This window comes from Callorhinus ursinus, unplaced genomic scaffold (assembly GCF_003265705.2).
Source record: "Callorhinus ursinus isolate GAN/ISIS: 27379988/994484 unplaced genomic scaffold, GSC_fseal_2.0 scaffold20, whole genome shotgun sequence".
NCBI classification, from domain to species: Eukaryota; Metazoa; Chordata; class Mammalia; order Carnivora; family Otariidae; genus Callorhinus; species Callorhinus ursinus.
In genome coordinates, this window is record NW_027397082.1 from 16,705,231 (window position 1) to 16,728,540 (window position 23,310).

Consider the following 23,310-nt stretch of genomic DNA (forward strand, 5'->3'; position numbering starts at 1 on the left):
AACAGACTCAGAGGTTAACTGACTTATTCAAGCTCCTACCTAGCAGCACCAGGATCAAAAAATACAGGGGTTTCAATTTCCAAAGTACTACTTGCACTACACTACCTACTCTTCTCTAACACTTCCATCATAACACTTTTCTTCAAGGAGTAAAACAAAAACTCCCATTTCAGGAAGGCGTCTTGGTTAAATTAGTGTCAGCAGAGAGCAAATGACTGACCAGTTATTATAATAAATATAATTTTATCTCTATATGTATTTGTGCCTAATATTTTCTACAAATGAACAAAATTTATACATGCAGCCTTAGCCACCGTATCATGTACCAAAGGTGAGTCTGATAATATAGAAGATAAATATTTAATTTCTAGTAAGTATTCTATAATTATTACATGATTTACAAAGAGTTTAGCGTAAGAAATTATAAACAATTTCTAAGAAAACAAACGAAATTTCCAAAAAAATTTTTAAGTAAATAACTAAATCTAAATTACAAACAAGACCATTTAATTTCATAATTTAGGAAATTTAATATTCTTAACCAAGTTCTTCCATTTGGGTCCAATGTCAATCATGAAATATTGTACAACTGGAAATACACATCTGAACATCTGTTGAAGCTAAGGATAATTATGTTGTTAATGACCCTCTCATCAGATAAATTCAAGTAACAAGTAATTAAACAGAAGTAGTAACAGGTTTTCACAACTTAATAAACCTCTTTCAGACAATTAACTCATTTTGGCTCTTACAGATCAACATAAAATAGTTACCCAAAGATTGTTCTCATAATAGAAGGCATCCAGAAGTTTGACTATATTTGGGTGATCACAAGACGCTAATATATCAATCTCAACCATGTAATCTTCAAGTTCTTCTTCAGATTTCGTGTCAATCACCTTTGCAGCAGCTAAAACATTGGTCTCTTTATTCTGGGCCTAAAAATGAAAGCATCACAAGTGTCACATAATGCATACTTGATTTTTAAAATTTTATTTTCCATTTTTTTAAATAAACTTATTTTTTTAGAGTAGTTTCAGGTTCACAACAGAGTTGAGCAGAAAGTACAGTGTTCTCATATGGTCCCAGCTTCTGCACATGCACAGCCTCTCCCACTATCAACATTCTGTACCTTAGTAGTATGCTTGCTACAACTGATGAACCTATAACAACACATCATCCCCAAAGACCACGGTTTTCATTAGGATTTACTCTTGGAGTTTACTGTATGGATTTTGACAAATGTATGACATTTATCTACCATTATATCATACAGAATAGTTTCACTGCCCTAAATATTCTCTATGCTCAGCCTATTCATCTCTCCTTTTTCCTAAGCCCTAGCAACCACTGATCTTGTTACTGCATCCATAGTTTAGCTTTTCCAGAATTCATATAATTAGAATCACACAGTATGTAGCCTTTCGAGATTAGCTTCTTGCACTTAGTAACATGCATTTAAGCTTCCTCCATGTCTTATCATGGTTTGATAGTTCATTTCTTTTTGGGACTGAAGTGTCCATCACATATAGATGTGCCACAGTTTATCCATTCATCTACTGAAGGCATCTTGGTTATTTCCAAGTTTTAGAAATTCTGAATAAAGCTGCTATAAACATCCATGTGTGCGTTTTTGTATAGATTTAAGTTTTCAAATTCTCTGGGTAAATACCAAGGAACACAATTACTAGATCATATGGTAAAAGTATGTTTAGTTTTGTAAGAAACTGCCAAACTGTCTTCCAAACTGCTATGTCATTTTGTATTCCCACCAGCAATGAACTAGAGTTCCCGTTGTTCCACAGCCCCACATGCATTTCCTATTGTCAGTATGAATTTTTTTGTCATTCTAATAAGTGTAAAGTGGTATCTCCTTTTTTAATTTGCAATTTTCTAATAACATATGATGTCAAGCATCTTTTCATGTGCTTACTGGACACCTATATATCTTCTTTGGTATCTATCCAGATATTTAGCTCATTTTTTAATGAAATTGTTGATTTTCTAATTGCTATGTTTTAAGAATTCTTCATATATTTTGAGTAACTGTCCTTTATCAGATATGTTTTGGCAAATATTTTCTCCCAATCATTGGCTTCTCTTCTCATTCCCTTGACATACTTATTCGTAAAGGATAGCCTAAACATATATATATTAACTAATAAATGCTATGCACTGTGGTAAGTGCTTTATATGCACATAAAATAGTGTTTCAAATTGCAGGCTCTACCGGGTCAGACTATTAAGGTTCAAACTCTAGTCCTACCACTTAATAACTGTGTTGCCTGGGGCAACTTACAAAATCTTTTCATTTCCTCATAATAAGACATGTTAACATCTCACAAGTTTGTGAGAATTAAGATATTAGCCAAGTGAAAAAAATACATATAAATATTTAATAAAATGCTTGCCATAGACAGTAAGGATTAAGTGATGTTAGGTATAATTATTATTATTATTTAATCCTCACAACAACTGAGTGATATATTATCCTTAAAAGAGGATATACAAACTTTAAGAGGTTAAAAAGCTTCCCCAAGGTCATGTAGTAAGAGACAGATTCAGGATTCAAATCCAGGTTTGTTTCCAAAGCCCTTTTTTTATCTGATTCATTACCCTTTCCAGTTTTCCTATACTTCCATCAATTGTTTTTCTTTGCACTTAGTACTTTAACTTTTCCATTTTCTTTCTTTGGTGAGTAACTTCTCATTTCCATTTATTATAAATGAAAGGCTTCCAAATACACTGTAGGAGCCAAGACCATTTGTTAAAAAGTTAAGAATCAGATCTTAAAATACTAATTAGGTTTTTAAAAGACATTTCAATATTTTATGTTATCATCGTTTCAGCAAAACTGCATCTAATACCTTAAAAAAAGAAAAAATACCAAACTCTTAAAACCTAGTAAAAGTTTCAATAAATAAATTAATGTCCAAATCCCACTTTTAAGAATTTATCATAAGAAGAGGCACCTAGGCGGTGCAGTCGGTTAAGCCTCTGATTCTTGGTTTCAGTTCAGGTCATGATCTCAGGGTTGTGAGATTTAAGCCCTGCATCAGCTCCATGCACCATAAGGAGTCTACTTGAGATTCTCCCTCTCCCTTTGCCCCTCCTCCTGCTTGTGCTCACTCTCTCTCTCTCTCTCTCTCTAAAACAAATAAATAAAATCTTTTTAAAAAAGAATTTATCATAAGGAGATAATTATACAAAATTAAAAATATGCATACATAAAATTATTCATCAAAGCATTATTTATAATAAGGAAAACTGAATGAACCTAAATATCCATTAGCAGGAACCTGCTTAAATAATTCAGCACATTTCTACAATGGAAAATGATGCAGCCATTAAAATCAATAACTAATCAATAAATATTTAAGATGGAACAGTAACTGTAACACAACACTGAATGGAATAAAAGGCAACTTACTAAACACAAGAGGTATGTAATTTTACAAAACCACACATCTACTTTCACAACTGAAAAGCTGCATAAGAAGTATCTGGAAAGACATCAACACCCCTGAGAATAGTGGAATTTCAGGTACTTTTTTGACTTTCAGGTATTTTTCGTATTGTTTGAATTTTTTAAATGAACTTATTTTTATAGAAGCAGTAAAGTACTAAAAAATATCAGCGTATGGGAGATTTCTTAAGGATCTATTATCTAACCTTGAAAATGATGATGAAAAGAATAAACAAAGCAGGTATCAGCCTGTATACAGAATTTTCCTAAGTAGACTGTTATGTTTTACTTCCTTAAGAAAAAACAAAAGTAAAAAGTAATACTAATTACTAATTAAGTAATTAAGTAACTCTCACATTTATGGTTCAGAAAATATGTTTGGATAAAAAGATAACTTTATACTCGTCATTGCTACCACTCCAGAAGAATATTCTGATCTACCACATTTTGTCAACTCTAGGATGCACTACTACTGGGGCACCTGGGTGGTTCAGTTGGTTAAAAGTCTGCCTCTGGCTTCGGTCATGATCCCAGGGTCCTGGGATGGAGACCCACGGCAGGTATCTGCTCAGTGGGGAGCCTGTTTCTCCCTCTCCCTCTACCTGCCTCTCCCCCTGCTTGTGCGCTCTCTCTCTCTGTGTCAAATAAATAGAATCTTTTTTTAAAAAATGCATCATTTTATGTTCCACTCAGGAAGGAAAAATGCCAATTAAACTACAAGATTTTATCATTTTGAATTCTTATGTTATACCTTTTTATTTATTTTTTTAAAGATTTTATTTATTTATTTGAAAGAGAGAGAATGAGCGAGAGCACAAGCTGGGGGCGGGGAGAGGAAAAAGGAGAGGGAGAAGCAGATTCCGTGCTGAGCAGGGAGCCTGACGCACGGCTCCATCCCAGGACCCAAGGATCATGACCTGGGCCAAAGGCAGACACTTAACAGACTGAGCCACTCAGGTGCCCCATGTTATACCTTTTTAAAGAGCTCATTTGGACACATTTAGACACATTTAGACAAGGATTGTTTAGACAAGGATTGTTACTGTATATCTATTCTCCTTGTACACAAATAAGAGGTTAAATACTTAAAAGTTTGACTCTTCTGAATCACTTTTTCACTCAGAGTTACCTAATGTCTGTGTTTTTCCACAGGATATTATTCTCTGGCCATTAAAAGCTTTGGTAAAAGACTGCTTCTCTACTACTGTCACCAAGATTTTCTTTGAAACGTATTTTCTTGATCTTAACCAAAGTGCTAAAAGATTTATAGGTAACAACCAGGTCTCACATTCTTTCTTCAAAAGGTACTTAAATAGTTTATTGATTGAAACATCAAGGGGCTGCAACTATATGACACTAAGGATACAACTAAGTTCACAATGCACAGGCAATGACAGATATATCACAACTGCCACTTGGCCAACAATACTAAAACATCTATGGATAAAAGACATATCCCAATTTCAGAGATGTTAAAAAGTAAAAACTGTCATAAATAGTGAAACATTGGTATCAGGTCTGTCTCTCAAAAAAAGAGACTACAGTTGAGCCAACAATAATTAGAACTCACCCTCCCCTGAGTCAGAGGAAATAAGCCAGTGAAAGATAAGCTATTCTCTCACCATTTTAATGTAACACTTTGGGAGGAAAAAGACCAGAGGAACTGTCCTTGAAGAGGAACACTATAAAATATGAGCCTTGGTAAGAGACCAAGTGGGGTTAAAAGTCATCCTGCTTCTGCATGCTTCTACTGATGTCCTCGGAGATTTTTAAGATATGTCATGTAAATGGATGACATAAAGGGGAAAAAATAATTAAACTAGATAATCTCTAAAGTACTTTATAGTGACAAATTCCATTATTCCAGTCCTCTGGATATAATGATTAAACCAACAACAGTACCATTTGGTTACTCTAAGTAATAAATAAAAGTTACATTAGAAAACATAATGCCGGGGCACCTGGATGGCTCAGTCGTTAAGCATCTGCCTTCGGCTCAGGTCATGATATAAGGGTCCTGGGATTGAGCCCCACATGGGGCTCTCTGCATAATGCCGGGGCACCTGGATGGCTCAGTCGTTAAGCATGTGCCTTCGGCTCAGGTCATGATATAAGGGTCCTGGGACTGAGCCCCACATGGGGCTTTCTGCTCAGCGGGAAGCCGGCTTCTCCCTCTCCCACTCCCCCTGCTTGTGTTCCCTCTCTCCCTGTGTGTCTCTCTGTGTCAAATAAATAAATAAATAAATCTTAAAATATATATAGTGCCTTTTATATTATTGCTTGAAAATGACTTGATTACTCTTCAGGATCTGGTTCTAGAGAACTCTGAAAATCAAAACTGAAATAAATATTGGCAAATGTGTGAAAATATCCTTTGAGCAAATATAAAATGTTAAAAAAGAAATAGCTTCATCTATCTACTACCTAAAAGCACGAAAATTCTTCACATAAAGATTTAATAACTAAACAAATATGAATAAAAACGATAATGGAATAATGAATATTGATTTAAAGAAGATATAACTTCTATTGATAAACTTTTCAAAGATCAACCATGATCACCTAAAAATCAATGTTTATTTGTTTTTTTTTAACTATTGCATTTATTTATTTGACAGAGAGAGAGCACAAGCAGAGGGAGTGGCAGAGGGAAAGGGAGAAGCAGGCTCCCTGCCAAGCAGAGAGCCCGATGTGGGGCTGGATCCCAGGACCCTGGGATCACGACCAGAGCCAAAGGCAGACACTTAACTGACGAGCCACCCAGGCACCCTTCAATGTTTTTATTTTCAGGAATCATGAATAGAGTGTGGCCACATTACTACAGGGAAAGATAACTTAGCTGAGTTTCCTGAACTGGTTTCATGTTCCAAAAGAAAAACTATATCCTCTTATATTACTCTTGTTTTAACAGTTTATTTCCTGGGTGGTGAGAATATGAGTAATTTTTAAATCTTTGTTTATTTTCTTCCTACATTTCTATATTTTCTAAAACTATTTAATATTTCCATAATGAGAAATATATTTTAATAAAATTGTCAGCTGGAAACTGAAACACCAGCACAGAAAATATAGATGACTTCTTAGTACCAGAGAGGTGTTAGTTAATCAAAATGGGAAGGCCAAAGGAAAAAAAAAAAGGATAAAGACAGAAGAAACCTAAAAGACAAAGAATAAAAAGAGAAAGAGAAGAATTCAATCACTTTGATAATCACTGAGATTGATTCTACTGATTTGGATGGTTTGAACGAAAAGGTTGAGAACTCAAAAATACTCCTCCTCCCACCAAGACAAGAGGTAAGACCCTAACTGTCCAGTGTATAAGGACATGCAACCATAACAAAATATAAAAACTAAACAATCCAAATCACAGTTAATCAACTACCTGCAGACATTGGTCAGAGCTGTAGAAACACAAACACAACACTCCACAAAAATCTGTTGTAGGAAAGAAACGCAGTATACAAATCTATTAAAATGTGCTCAAGAGCTGATCTGCTAAAATTAATTCATTCTTTCAATACTTATTGAGTGCCTTTTATGTCAGACACTGTTCCAGATGCTGACAATAAAAGAATATACAAAATCTCTCTGCCCTCATGGCACTTAAAATTGTGGGGAGAGGACAGTCAATAGGCAAATAAAGAGTATATTAGTAATTAGTACTATGGAAAAAATAAGGTAATAAGATGAAGAGACAGTCAAGTGGGTAGGTACACAGGAAAGAGGTTACAATTTAAATAGGGTAGTTAAGTTAGACCTCACTGAGAAGGTGATATTTGAGCATATCGATATTAATAACATCCAGTGATTATGTTTTTTGAGCTATGTAAACTGGAAATTTTAGTATTTTGCAAAGAAAAGGCCATAAAAATCTCAAGTTCTTTCAAATATGCTAGTCTATATAATAATATCCACTAAGCTATTAGATGTTATTCATTGAGCAATTACCTTGCACCAAACACTGTTCTCTGCACTCTCCATTTATTAAATTATTTAATCTTTGTACCAGAAAAGGCCCAGCCACAGAAAGAAATCAATGTATTTTAACAGAATTCAATATCATTATTAACTACGTTGGTATGTAGGTAACTAAAAAGATAAAGAAAGAACATGAGAGACATGGGAGGTATCAAGTGCAGGGAGAAACTACCACCCATAGGACCAGAGGAACCAAGGTAAAAGACTGGAATTATTAAAACCTCAAGGCTTTCAGGAAAGGTTCTACACCACTGAAACTCAGATCCCTGAGGAAAGAGTGCTACTTGGCTGGTGCCAACATCTCTGATTTTGGAAGAGGGGGTCCTGCTGAACTCGGGTGTCTTTAAAGGAAGAGCGGACTAGCCAAATACAGCCGGTGTTATGAAAGGCACTGATGAGGCCAGCTCTTGAGTACTGGAAAACTACAAACTGGATTCAACTGCTGCTACAGAGAGAAACCACTGTTGCTGGGGTGAAGAACTCCGCTAGGATGGTGGTCACACTAACACAAAAGCAGAGACAAGGAGCCCACAGGAGACAAAGAGAAAGTCCGTGCAAGCCCCTTCCTCCTCCTCCCTGCAGCCTCCCTCTAGTGCCCTGTACATGAGTGAGCAGCTGACAAGGCAGAAATGTGGTTTGCAAAATCTTAGAACAGGATTATAAAGCAGAGCAGAGAAGGGTGTGTTTGGAGCTGAAAGACAATAACTTAATAGTTGTTAGCATAATCCTTCTAAAACTGATGAGGATAACAGATGAGAGAAGGAAGGAACAGAGTAGTATGAAGTATTTGGGGAAAAAATACCCAGAGTTCCAAAGAGCTGTCAAGTGAAAAGAAAGGAAACAGCACTGAAAGAAGCATATACTTTTAGACTACTGCTACTGCTGTTACCTGTTTCCGTGATCTCTTCAGAGTCCTAATAAGATTTTGGTAGGAACAAGTGTCAGAATTAGAGTAAAATTACTAAACATGACTTAGTAAAGATATGCAGTTTATTTTCATTATTTGTGGTACTTATGTTCTATAAAGTCACTGCAAACATTGAATTAGCAAATACTGACCCACTGCCCCTAGAGAAATACGTACACAAACACATATATCTCATATAGATTATAATCCTATATCCTAAACACAATTCATTCTGGTAGATTCTATCCTTTTTATTATACAAAAGAGAAAATGAGGTTCAGACGTATTACGTGCCTTGCTTGAGGCTGCCCCAAAGTAGGTGCCAGAGTTTGGGATTCAAATCCTATCCAACCGGTACAAAAGCCAGACTTCTTAACACTACACTGCACTGCCCTCTACTGTCTGCCATCTTCCAGTCAAGCCTGTGTGAGGGCTGAAAGAAAGCAGAGCATCAGTTTGTTCCATCTCAGCTGGGAATGTGCAGGTCTAGGGACTCAATTTCCCCAACTCTGCACACATATGCAAATGAATGAAAGCATTGAGTACAGACTTTGGAGCTACAAATAAATTTTAACAAGTAGACAAATTCACAAATACAGAATCTGCAAATAATGAGGACTGACTGTACATGCTCTTTCTAAAATTTCTACAAAATATTACAGAAATCCTTTCTTAAAAAATCATTTTCATATCATTTTCTCAATTCTGCAGAAGTAAAAGGAATATACTTTATATTATCTTTATATTCCAAAACACTATTTTATTTATAGTGTTCTGGTTACTTATTCAAAACTTAGTCATTGGTCAGTCAACCACCAACAAAATTATGTCAACAATAAGTTAACATTGAATAAATCTGCACTTTCCAAAATGTTTTACGAATTCTCAGATCACACAGACTTCCCACTTACTTCAAGGACTTGCTGACTCTGATGAGTATGAATAAACTAAAATGTAATTGACAACTGTGTGATAGATAAGCTGATGGAATTTGCACAGATCCCATAGTTGAAAAGATGGAAAACTGAGAACACAAAAAGACAATTACAAAAAAAATTTAAAAGACAAAGATGTACTACTTCTGAAGATTCATTCAAGAAAAATAAAGGTGTTTAGATGGTAAAGATCATTTCCACACAAATATTCTCAACACTAAAATTATAAAGGACCAAAATGCATGACTGTTAAGGCAAGAAACTCACCATGAATTTTACAAGGAAAGAAAAAAGAAAGCCAGCACGTTAAAGTTATTTTTACAGTCCAAAGTTTCAGCTACCTCTTTAAAACATAAAGGTGTATGTGCTAGGAATTTGGACTTCATGTGGTATCGAATATAAAGCATAATATTTAATAAATGCCAAATAACTTTAACAGTATAATATAGAAATAGTCACCTGCCTGAAAGGAGACTCTCTCCTTTCATAGAAAAAGAGAGAAAAAAAATGAATGACTATATGGAGAGGGGAAAAAAATGTGAAAAGGAGAACTGTTAAGTGAAATAATAGTGCAGAGTAGTTAAAAGTATGACCCAGAATATGGGGGTCCATTTGTGACAACATAGATGGACCCTGAAGGCATTATGCTAAGTGAAATAAGTCAGACAGATAAAGACAAATACCGTATGATCTCACTTATATGTGGAATCTAAAAACAAAAACAAAAAACCAAGCTCATAGATACAGACAATAGACTGGTGATTGCCAGAGGGGTGTAAGGGGTGGGAAAAATGGGTGAAGGAGGTCAAAAGTACCAAACTACCAGTTATAAAGTCAGTCATGGTGATGGAATATACTGCATGGTGACTACAGTTAACAACGCTGTACTGCATATTTATTTATTTTAAAGATTTTATTTACTTATTTGACAGAGAGAGAGAGAGCACAAGCACAGGGAACAGCAGACGGAGAGGAAGAAGCAAGCTCCCTGCCGAGTAGGGAGCCCAACGCAGGGCCTGATCCTAGGAGGACCAGAACTGAAGGCAGACGCTTAACTGACTGAGCCACCCAGGCGCCCCTGTACTGCGTATTTAAAAGTTGCTAAGAGGGGCGCCTGGGTGGCTCAGTCGTTAAGCGTCTGCCTTCGGCTCAGGTCATGATCCCAGGGTCCTGGGATGGAGCCCCGTGTCGGGCTTCCTGCTCAGCCAGGAGCCTGCTTCTCCCTCTCCTGCTCCCCCTGCTTGTGTTCCCTCTCTAGCTGTCTCTCTCTGTGTCAAATAAATAAATAAATAAATCTTAAAAAAAAAAAAAAGTTGCTAAGAGACTAGATCTTAAAAGTTCTCAGCACAAGAAAAAAATTTTTTTGTAACATGTAAGGTAACAAATGTTAATGTGACTTACTGTGATCACTTTACAATATATACACATATGGAATAATTGTGTTGTACACCTGAAACTAATATAATGTTATATGTCAATACTCCTCAATTTAAAATTTTTATTACAAGTATGACCCCTTACTTTATTTTGAAGTATTCAAACCTACAGAGAAAATGAATGAACTGAACAGTGAACACTCATATACCTATACCCCTCACCTGTCGCCAATTATTAACATTTCATCACATCTCATACTCTTGCTCTCATATACACACACAAGTATACATACACGTACATTTTACATATAGATATGTACACACAGACACACACATACGGGCATTTCTTTTTTATTATACCATTTGGAAAGTAAACTGCACTTCAATTCCCAAAACTTCAGCATGTGTCCACCAAGAACAAAGATCCTCTCCAACAAACCACAGTTATCATGCCCAAAGAATTTAACACTGATATATCTAATATGTAGTCCACATTCAAATGTCTTCAAATGTCTTTTTTTTTTTTTAAGACTTATTTATTTTAAAGAGAGAGAGAAAGAGTGAGAGCATGCATGAGGGGTGCGGCAGAGGGAGAGAATCTTTCAAACAGACTCCCTACTGAGCAGGTAGACCAATGACAGGGGGCTTGAACCCATGACCCATGAGATTAGGACCAGAGCCAAAACCAAGAGTCGGATGCTCCACTGACTGAGAAACCCAAGTGTCCCTCCTCAAATGTCTTTAAAAAAATCCTTTATTGTTTACATTTTTAAAAAGATTTTATTTATTTGAGAGAGACTGTGATAGATTTGAGAGAGATTATTTGAGTGAGCAAGAGGGAGAGCACGAACGGGGCAGAGGGAGAAGCAGACTCCACTGCTGAGCAGGGAGCCCGACAGGGCTAGATCCCAGGACTCTGGGATTGTGACCTCAGCCGAAGGCAGGCACTTAACCAACTGATCCACCCAGGCACCCCTATTGCTTATTTAAAAGCCCAAACCATTTATCTGTAGAATGTCCCATTATCTGGATTTGTCTTTATATTAGATTCAAGTTAACTATTTTTGACAAGAATATTACATTAGGTGATTATATATTTCCCATCAAATTACATCAGAAAACACATAATGACAATTTGTCCTATTACTGGTGATTAACCTTATTTGATCACTTAAGACAGTACCCACCAGACCTCTCTACTGTAAAAAGTACCCTTATAGGGTGATACTTTCAAACCATGTATATAAATCCTGTTCCTCCAAAACTTTTCTCACAATGATCTTAGCATTTATCAACAATCTTTGCCTGAATTATTATCGTATGGTTGCAAAATAGTGGTTTTTCTAATTTTATCAATCTATATGTATTAACTACCATTCTTCTATTAAGTTACTATTTTGTCACTGATATTTTTGGTTCAAACTATCCTTAATCTTTGGCCTGTCCCCATTAGTTTTTGAGCATGTCCTTGCTTTCTGGCATATTCCAGGTTCTTTTGGGGAAAAAAGCACTAGTGAAAAGGCTTTCACTTTTCAATTTTATCCCTTCTGTACTTTCCTACCCTAGACCTGGATGAGCCATTTCAATGAGCTCTGGTTCTTTTTAGTGGGGAATGGGATTTAGAAGCCAAGAACTGGGAACACTAGTTACAGTATAATTATTTGTAGGCCATTTCAGGGAGAATGGAAATGTGTGTGTGTGTGTGTATTTACTATCTGAACAACTGAAACTGCTAATTCAAAAATCAACATCACAGAATTCTTTCTCATCTTTTCCCTATTCCAAGTTTCTAACTCCTTTCTCCCAGAACTTCAACCCTAGTTTCTAAAACATCAATATATCATCTCATTTGCTCCATCCTATAATATACACAAAGGTAGTTTCAGAATTATATTAATATAACTACTAGTAACAAACCTATTTAACAAGAATTCTTTCCCATTTGGAAAAAGAACTGGTGGGGAAGACTTTCATTTTTTAATCTTATCATTTTTGTACTGCTCAAATATCTAACCATATTAATATCCCCTTGAGTTTTTTTAAAAAACTGCTAACAAGGGCGCCTGGGTGGCTCAGTCGGTTAAGTGGCTGCCTTTGGCTCAGGTCAGATCCTAGAGTCCTGAGATTGAGCCCCACGCTGGGCTCTCTGCTCAGCGGGGAGCCTGGTTCTCTCTCTCCCTCTGCCTGCAGCTCCCCCTGCTTGTGCTCTCTGTCAAATCAATAAATAAAACCTTTTAAAAAATAAAATAAAAAATAAAAAACTGCTAATAAAGTTAGCTACATGGTAAAATTATTTTTATATATTCTTTATACTTTGCTGTATTTTCAAAACAATAGCACTTAAATTTCTGGAAATGATAAAATATACATTTTGGTTTTTTGGGTAGAAATAGAGCCTCATATCAATCCAAAGAGAAAATTAAATTCCAGACGAATTAAAATTCCTTATAACTGAACTATTAAAAAGTCAAGAAGAATGTATAAATATTTAACTATTTTCTGGGTAGGGAAGGTTTCTCTAAGCATGAAAGCAAAGAAAATACAACAACAAAGTAACACATTGACAGATTTTGCAGAATAAAGAATACTGTATGTCTTTATATCAAAAAAAACAACATAAACTAATAAGGTAACTATAAACTAACTGCAGCATCTATGATAAAGTGTTCATTTCCATAGTACATAAAAAGTACTTTCAGGGGTGCCTGGGTGGCTCAGTCTGTTAAGTGTCTGCTTTCAGCTCAAGTCATGATCCCAGGGCCCTGGGATCGAGCCCCCCAAGTCAGGCTCCCTGCTCAGTGGGAAGTCTGCTTGTCCCTCTCCCTCTGCCTCTCCCCCCCCCAAGTGCTCCTCCCTCTCTCAAATAAATAAATGAAATCTTTAAAAACATAATAATAAAGTATACTCAAATCAACAAGAAAACACTCTATTAGAATATGGATAGATTATTTTTTTAAATGTGTAATATCTCTAGAAATCAAAGAAATGTAAAATGAAATAAACTGATACTTTTGCCCATGAAAAAGCAAATACCTTTTTTTAAAGGATAAGAACAAACACCGAATTCAGGTTAAGGAACAAAGGCACAGAAATAGACCACTGTTGGGTTGTCTTAACAGGTAGAACTCATGTACTGATATAAAAGTACATATAAAAATAATCTGGAAACATATACATGAAACTGATAATAATAGGTACAACTATGGATATTAAAGGAGGAAGAGTAATTGGACTAATGGTCAACAAGACTAACTTTATTTCTGGTAAGTTAATTTTTACAATAAATAGATATTCTTTAATTATTTGCATAATTAAAAATTAATTGAAAAATAAATTTGCACAATCTTTCTAGGGTAATTTCACAGTAAGCATTAAAAAATGATCTTTATTTTGTCCTAACAACTCTACTTCTAGGAATCTGTCCTAAAGAAATAATATATACATGTATATGGACATTTGATATATGATGGAGGCACTGCAAAAGCAGTAAGGATGGTCTTTTCAGTAAATGGTGCCAGGATAACTGGGTATCTATACAGAAGAAATGAAACTATTGAGCAAAAGAAGCTAGACACAAAAGAACACATACATGATTACATTTATATGAAGCTCAAAACGCACCAATAACTTGCAGTAGTCTAGGTAAGAGGTAATGGCAATTTTGACTAGTACTGAAGCAGTGAAGAAAGAAGGTAATTCAAGAAATATTTAATAGGTAGAATTAACAGGCCTTGGTAATTACACTGGGTTTTGCGGGTAAAGAAGCAGAAGGTGTTAAGAATGACCTCCAGGTCTCTGGCCTATGTAACTGGTAGACAGAGATGTCAATTACTGAATGGAGAACGTAAGAGAAGCAAATATGAGGCTGACATCAAGAGATCAATCAGTTCGTGTTTTGGACTTGCTGTTTAAGAAAACTGTGAGATATCCAAGTGGAAATCTCTAATAGATACTTAGATGCGTGTGTCCGGAATTCAAAAGGGAGGGCTTGGAGTAGAGACATAAATTGCATTTAGACGGTAATTGAAGCCATGAGAGAAGATGGACTCTCACTGGAAAAGAAAAAGAAAACACAGCCTACACCCAAGTCCTGTGGAATCCCAACACTTAAAAGTCAAAAAAGGAAGAAAAGCCAGCAAAAGTCTGAGGAGTGGACACAGAAATGGGAAAAATATCAAGAGTGTGGTGATCTAAAAACTAAAAGATGAGCTTCTTAAAGAAAAGGATTGGTCAAATGTCTCAAATGTGCCTGAGAAGACAAGTATGGTATAAGTATCCACTGAATTTAGAAACATGGGAAATCCTGAGACCACAGCAAGAACCATTGCCTAGGGGGTTGGTCCAAATAAATAATACATAAAAATGTCACAGAACCAAAGGATACCGGTTTTTGGATTGAAAGGACTAACCAAGAGGCCAGCAAAATGAAAAGCACAGGGAAAACTTATATCAAAGTTCATCACCATGAAAAGGGAGGGGATTAAAAGAAATCTTAAAAGCTATGAAAAGAAAAAGATCACAAAGAATCACAAAACAAAATGGCATGGGACTTTTTTTTACTTACCATTTTATTTCTTTGTCAGAGAGAGAGAGAGAGAGAGAGAGAGCACAAGCAGGGGGAGGGGCAGAGGATGAGGGAGAAGCAGGTCCCCACTGAGCAGGGAGCCTGATGTGGGACTCAATCCCAGGACCCCAGGATCATGACCTGAGCTGAAGGCAGACGCTTAACTGACAGCCACCCAGGCTCCCGGCATGGGACTCTTAATAGCAACACTTGAAGATAAAAGGCAATGAATGGGAAAAGTCTACAAAATTCACAAAAAAATTATTTTTTAAATATTTTATTTATTTGAGACAGACAGAGAGAGAGAGTGAATGTACAAGCAGGGAGGAGGGTCAGAGGGAGAGGGAGAAGCCGACTCTCCACTGAGCAGGAAGCCCGATGTGGGGCTCGACTCCAGGACCCTGAGACCATGACCTGAGCCAAAGGCAGACGCTTAACCGACTGAGCCACCCAGGTGCCCCAGAAAAACTTATCTTTGAACTAGAATTCTATAACCAAACTATACGTCAAATATGACATTATAATAAAGATCTATTCAGACAGGCAATGTACCTTCCATGGATCCTTTCTCAGAAGACATACTGAAAACTGTATACAACCAAAACAAGCTGGAAACTCCAACAGGAAATACAAAGCATTTAAGACACTCTTGAAGTGCCTGGGTGGCTCGGTCGGTTAAGCGTCTGACTCTTGATTTCAGCTCAGGTCATATCTCAGTGTTGTGAGTTGGGGCTATGTCAGGCTCTGTGCTCAGTGGGAAGTCTACTTGAGATTCTCTCCCTCTCCCTCTGCCCCTCCCCGCACTCATGCTGTCTCTTGTCCTCTCTCTTTCTCTCTCTCTGTCCCCCCAAATAAATAAATCTTAAAAAGAAAAGAAAAAAAGACACTCTGGAAGCAGTTTGAACTCCCAAGACTTCTAGGGAGAAAAATTATAACCCGTTATTGAGAAATACTAAAAAAGGCCTAGAGGTAAAACATATGCATAAATAGGAAGACTCAATATCAGAGATGTTAATTTTTTCAAAACTGATTTATAAATTTAATAAAATCTCTCCAAAAAAGCACAGTAGGGTTTTGTGGAACTTAAGCTAAATCTACAATGTACATGCAAGCACTATGAGCCAAGGATCGACTAGATACTGTTAATGAAGAACATGGGGAAGTTGTACTCTAGCAGAGATTTATTTTAATGCTTTCCTAATTAAGATAGTGAAAAAATGGTACAGGAACAGAAACACATCAATGGAAAAAAGAAATCAAGATCACAAAAACAGGTATGCTATATAATAGACAGGGCCCTCTAAAGCAGTGAGAAAAAAGTTTACCCCGGATGATGGGTTCTGGGATAATTAGGCATTCGGATGAGGAAAAAAATGAAATTAGACCCCTACCTCAAACCATTACAAAAATCTATTCTAGGTGGATTGGAAACCTAACTTAAAGGCAAAATCAGAAGATTTTAGAAGACAGTACAAGGGGTTATCTTCATGATCTCAGGTTAGTAAATAATTTCTTAAACACAATACAAAAAGTATTAACTGAAAGGAAGAAACTGACAAATTGTACCACATTAAAATCAAGAACTTCCTGTTCATAGAAAGACACCATAAAGAAAATGAAAAGACAAGTCACAGAATGAGAATATATTTAGTAAATGATTAAAATCCAGAATACACTAAAAATAAACAAGAAAAAGACATCCAATAGGAACATGAATAAAAAACGTGAACACAAAAGAGGAAATCCATATTACCAAAAAACTTATAAAAAGAATTACTTAAGAAACATCACCAAAGGCAAGGGAAGCAACGGCAAAAATGAACTATTGGGATTTCATCAAGATAAAAAGCTTTCGCACAGCAAAAGAGTCAACAAAACCAAAAGACAACCGACAGAATGGGAGAAAATATTTGCAAATGACATATCAGATAAAGGGCTAGTATCCAAAATCTATAAAGAACTTATCAAACTCAACACCCAAAGAACAAATAATCCAATCAAGAAATGGACAGAAGACATGAGCAGACATTTTTCCAAAGAAGACATCCAAATGGCCAACAAACACATGAAAAAGTGCTCAACATCGCTCGGCACCAGGGAAATCCAAATCAAAACCTCAATGAGATACCACATCACACCAGTCAGAATGGCTAAAATTAACAAGTCAGGAAATGACAGATGTTGGCGGGGATGTGAAGAAAGGGGAACCCTCCTACACTGTTGGTGGGAATGCAAGCTGGTGCAACCACTCTGGAAAACAGTATGGAGGTTTCAACTTTCAAAAAGTTGAAAATAAAGATACCATACGATCCAGCAATTGCACTACTGGGTATTTACCACAAAGCTACAAATGTAGGGATCCGAAGGGGTACGTGCATCCCAATGTTTATAGCAGCAATGTCCACAATAGCCAAACTGTGGAAAGAGCCAAGATGTCCATCGACAGATGAATGGATAAAGAAGATGTGGTATATATACACAATGGAATATTATGCAGCCATCAAAAGGCATGAGATCTTGCCATTTGCAACGACGTGGATGGAACTGGAGGGTGTTATGCTGAGTGAAATAAGTCAATCAGAGAAAGACATGTATCATATGACCTCACTGATATGAGGAATTCTTAATCTCAGGAAACAAACTGAGGGTTGCTGGAGTGGTGGGGGGTGGGAGGGAAGGGGAGGCTGGGTGATAGACATTGGGGAGGGTATGTGCTATGGTGAGCACTGTGAATTGTGCAAGACTGTTGAATCACAGATCTGTACCTCTGAAACAAATAATGCAATATATGTTAGGAAAAAAAAAAAGAAGATAGCAGGAGGGGAAGAATGAAGGGGGGTAAATCGGAGGGGGAGATGAACCATGAGAGATGATGGACTCTGAAAAACAAACTGAGGGTTCTAGAGGGGAGGGGGGTGGGGGGATGGGTTAGCCTGGTGATGGGTATTAAAGAGGGCATGTTCTGCGTGGAGCATTCGGTGTTATGCACAAACAATGAATCATGGAACACTACGTTAAAAACTAATGATGTAATGTATGTGATTAACATAACGATAAAAAAGTAAAAACAAAAAACAAAACAAAAAAAAGAATTACTTAGCAGTCAGAGAAAGATGAATTAAAACCATAATGAAAAACGTAACATCAGATTGTCAAAAATTAAAAATTCTGACAATACCAAATGTCTGTTGAAAAGAAGATGCAGAGCAAGGAAATTCTTATACACTCCTTGTGGGAACGTTGATAGTTTGGTATCATTAGTGAAATTAAAGTTACACTACTCTATAACCCAGCAATTCTACTCCTAAGTTAAGTCTCAGCAAAACTTATGCATAAATACCAGAACTGGGTATAACAGCCCAAAACTGGAAATGAATGATATATCCATTAATAGTACAATGGTAAATAATGGTGATATAATCATAAAATGGAATTCCATGCAACAATGGAAATAAACTACAGCTCTAGGTGATAAACATGAACCTCACATACATACATTTCACTATTTTTTTTAAAAAGGCACATGCCCATCAGGGCCATAGAAAGAATCACTTTCATCCTAAGCACACAGTCAGGAATTCAGTTTCTATTCAATACATGATTTTACATCATTCTTTTTTTGTTAAAAGCAACAAAAACCCCAACATAAAAAACTGTGAGAGATATTACCTATCTTCGTTCATAAGTCAAATAATACTAGAGAAAATAAAATAGTGAAGAATTTTCAGGCAAGAAAGTAACTGTACAGAGTTGTATAGTGCTGAACCAAGTGGAAGGAATATAACTGTATGACAGAAAAATGTTTCAAATAAACTAAATATGTACATGAGATGATTGCCCATTTACCATTTAATCTTTGTAACAATTACTAATTTTCACAAACAAATTAGAGTCAATTTTAGAAACAGTTTTCTACTGCATACTACTACATACAATATTAAGGTTTGCTAGCTTATTCCTCCACAAAGAGGAAGTTTATATATTTAAAATTTCTAGAGATCTTGGGAAACAAAAAAACTTTTAGGAAAAAGGCAAAACAGGCCAGGTAAGCTTAAATTTTAAATTTTCTTTTTTTTTCTTTTTAAGATTTTATTTATTTATTTGACAGAGAGAGAGCACAAGCAGGGGGAGCAGCAAGCAGAGGGAGAAGCAGGCTCCCCACCGAGCAGGGAGCCCAACACGGGCAGGGGCTCCATCCCAGGACCATGGGATCATGACCTGAGCTGAAGGCAGACGCTTAACGACTGAACCACCCAGGAGCCCCTTAAATTTTCTTAAAAAAAAAAAAAAAAAAAAAAACTCAGATCCCATTCCTTGGAAGCACAGAATAGTGAAATGAAAAAGTAAAATGCAAAGAACTCATACTTTCAAATATCACCCTAAAATAATCATCAAGCTCACAAATATTACCTTTGACACAATTTTATAGTGCTCAACTACATGGAGTAAGTCTCTTATTTTTCAGAAAATTTTCAATTTATGTTTCACTATAGGAAGTATATGTTACATTTTGTAGAAAGTGTCATTAAAAAGTGAAATCCCCACAATCTGCCTGTGCCATGGGAAAACAAGAAAATGGTTTACTGTCTTCGTAGGCCCCTTTTCCTGTCCCATCCCATATTTTGCTTCTGCGCTCTAAATGGAATAACAGTAATCTCTACCACTCGCCGAGCCCTTTCCACATGCCTTACATTTATTCCTTTAATTCTCACACACTGAGGACCAAGTCTTACTGATGAGCAAAGTGAGACAGGAACAGTTAAGTAACCTGTCCAAGGTCACAGGCTGCTATTGAGAGAGCCCAGATACAGTCCAACTCCAGAGCCAGTGTCTTAATACTACACTGTTTCCATTTGATAAAACATGTATACCATGAAAAGTGTCCATAATCACCTACTGCCTTCTAACTACTGGATTCCAGATGCCCTGAGGATTTATGGATTTATTTTTGCCCTTCTTAGATAACTGCATACTCATAGTACGATAATTGAAGGAATCTAAACAAATGTTCAGGGAAATGCAGAATTTTTCAGCTAAGAAAACGAAGATCCAGAGAAGTGAAGTATTCTGTTCAAGACCACAAAGCTGGTTTGTGACAGCCAGCACTAAAAGACAATTCTTGACTTCAAAAGTGATCTTCCCACAGCACTAAAAGCTCTTCCCACCTTACATTGTACTGTAAGTTCTTGCTGCAACCCATACTCTACCCTCCACACAAACAGTGAAGTTTATTTTGCCAAGTTTGACAGCATACAATAGCTTCAATAGCATTCACCTGCAGGTAACAAACATTCTTTCAATTCAACAGAGAGATGCACTATGTGCTCGGGCAATAGATGAACGCAAACATATATCACAACCCAGGGCCCTAGTTTTATCATTAACTACAATATGTAACAAGTGCTATGGTAGCCATGTGACAATGTGTTTTGAAAGAATGCAGAGAGAGCTATTCCAACCTGAGTGAAAAAATGAGGACTGGGAGCTGTGACATGCACCTGAGGCAGGGAAAAGGCAGAAGTGTGATGATACTTAGGAGAAAAATGCTATCATTTCCACCAAAAGACATTAAGTGAAAAACGATAGCAAATACAGGGTCAGAAATCTAGACTGTGACTTAAGTGACTTTGAAAATTTGCTGAGTCTTAGTGTCCTCATCTGTGAAATGCAGATATTACTGACCTGCCTACCTCACAGGCTTTTTTGGGGGGCGGGGAGGGGATTACGTGAAAGTGACTTAAAAACTGCAAAATCCTGTATAAACATAAGTTATTTATGTTTTCACTTCTAGGCAACCTTGTGGGTCCTTCCCCCTGAACTGTGTCTCATAAAAACCTCACCCTTCAGGATGAAAATATTCCAGTGACATCATTCATATACCACTTATGAAATATAAACAGTTAACATTAATCCTTCACGTTGAGACATCAAAACTCTATTGAAATATATACAAAAATATGTCTGCATACATGGGTTTTTTTAATTTCTTAAGCACTAGTATCGACTTCTAGTCAGTGCTTGCTGTTAATTATATTTAGAAACTAGTACCAGATGCAGGTTTTCTTCTGGAAAATTTCTATGAGAAATTCCATTCCGTTTTATAGTATGTTGTCAAGCAACCAACTGAAGAAGAGCCTCAAGTAGCAATCACTTTGCTCTCATCCCAGAAGACTGGTTATGTATCAGCCATAGATAAAACCAAATACATGCCCTGGACCCTAAAAAGGGAGCTGCTTTAGTACAAGCATGCATAAATGAATGCAAACAGCCAGTAGACAAATATAAATCCACTGGAAAGCATACTGAGTTTCTAATTTTAAAACCAGACCCCTCCTTTAAATTAACGAACACCCTCATTTCCTTTAAAGTTTGACAGAGGAGACTCTATAAACCTGCTTCCCTTTAGCTATCTGTCTAAACTACATGCAGGCCCCATTTTGTTCAACCTTACACTCGTGGTCTTAGCTACTCCTTGGATGATAACCTAAATAAAGTTCTAATGTACCTTTACGAAGTCAAAAGAGGGGCAAGAGACTGGAAAGGAACAAGGGGAGCGAGAAATCCTCGTGCCACTGCAGACCAGTGGCTGTTTTCTTACAAGTGCAACTTCCCGTGTTCTCCTTCTTACCTTGTACACTTTCCCAAAGGCTCCGTCTCCCAATTCTCCTATAATTTCCCAAAACTCCTCGGGGTTCAGATCCCTCTTCACATGTTCGTATTGCTTCTTCTTCTTCTCAATCCCCAACTTGAAGATCTTACGGAAATTGAAGAAGGACATGTTTCCTCCCGGAAGAGTTCCTTGCACTTAAGGACTAAAAGCAACAAAAAAAGGCAAAGTTTCTCCTCCCTCTTCTCCGCGCGAGCCTGGCGGGCGGGCGGCGACGACGGGCGCGGGCTTTCCCGGCTCCCGCCGCTCCAGCCGGGCCGTGCCCGGGGAGGGCGGGGCGCGACTCGGGCTCCGGCCCTCGGGACGAGGGGGGGGTGCGGTTGCGGGTTGCACGGGCTGCCGCTCGGCTGAGCCCGGGCCGCGGGCCGCGCCGATGGGCGCCGGGCGCCCGGCCGGCCCTCCGAGGGCGGCACCTGCCCGGACGCTAGTCCCCACCCGGCCCGGCCCGACGGGTCTGAGCGGTCCGGACGTCCGCAGCCGCCGCGGCTTAGGCCCGTGTCACGGCGAGTCTCCTGGGGCGGCGGCCACTCCGGGCGAGGGACGCGGCGGCGGCCCCTGAAGCGGGCAGTCGACAGGCCGAGCTCTCTCGCCTCGGGCCGCGAGCCCAGGGTCTCCCCGCAGCCGTCTGCTCCCGCGGCTCGAGGCCCGCGCGTCCCCTCGGCTCCCAGGCGCCGCTGCCGCCTCGCTCGCTCCCCAGCCCACACAGCCTCGTCCGGGAGCGCGCGCAGACGCCGACGCCGCAACGCGCCCGCGCTCCCTCGGCCGCGCGCCCCGCTCACCGCGCGCTCGCGCAGGGGCGTCCCCTCTGGCCCTGCGCACGCGCGTTGAGCTCTGCTTGCTGGTGGCCCGGAGGGGCTTGCAGGCAGCCTGGAGGGGCGTGCGATGTGGGCGCCAGAGCTCGTCGCTCCCGGTTTGCCCTCCAAGCCCCAAATCCTTGGCCCACCGCTCTGGTGGCGTTTGCCGGATGGGCACGACCCTGTTGGTAGTGCTAGCTGATGTTGCCTCCGTTCTGGATCTGGAAAATTTGTAAAGAGTGAAAACTGAGCTGACGTTTGGAGCCCGAAAGTGGAACTTTTCTCTCTAAGCAATCCCAGAGTATTGTGAGAAGGGAGTATGTTTTGTGGCTGGGAACTTTGGAGCCAGAGCTTGACAGCTCTGTGACCTTGGGCGGGTAACCTCTCCGAGCTTTAGTTTCTTCATGGTGAAATGCAGACCTGGGGGAGTTGTGGCGAAGAATAAATGAGGCAATAGATGTTAGCCCTTAACATGCTGCCTGCACAAGTAAACGCTCAGTTTTAGTTCTTGCTGTTGGTGTAAGTGTGCAGCTAAGAGAGGCAGAAATACATAAATATTGCTTAAGCCCACTTCTCAAGTGATGACAGCGACACTCTCTTGAGGGTCATCTACCTTCTCCTAT

The 23,310-nt window shown here is 38.2% G+C and overlaps 1 protein-coding gene across 2 annotated transcripts in view; it reads right to left on the reverse strand.

Moving 5' to 3' along the window:
- SLK (STE20 like kinase) overlaps positions 1 to 22,613 on the reverse strand; it is a 58,507-nt gene extending 35,894 nt beyond the window's left edge. Inside the window, exons 1-2 of one of the 2 annotated variants that reach the window (XM_025880528.2) lie at positions 21,855 to 22,613; positions 774 to 938 (exon numbers count right to left, since the gene is read on the reverse strand). In XM_025880528.2, coding sequence (XP_025736313.1) covers positions 774 to 938; positions 21,855 to 22,004 — 315 coding nt within the window. In that variant the 5' untranslated portion in view covers positions 22,005 to 22,613. The remainder of the gene's footprint in view (positions 1 to 773; positions 939 to 21,854) is intronic. The other variant, XM_025880527.2, reaches the window with a different exon arrangement.
- Positions 22,614 to 23,310: the final 697 nt, after the last annotated feature.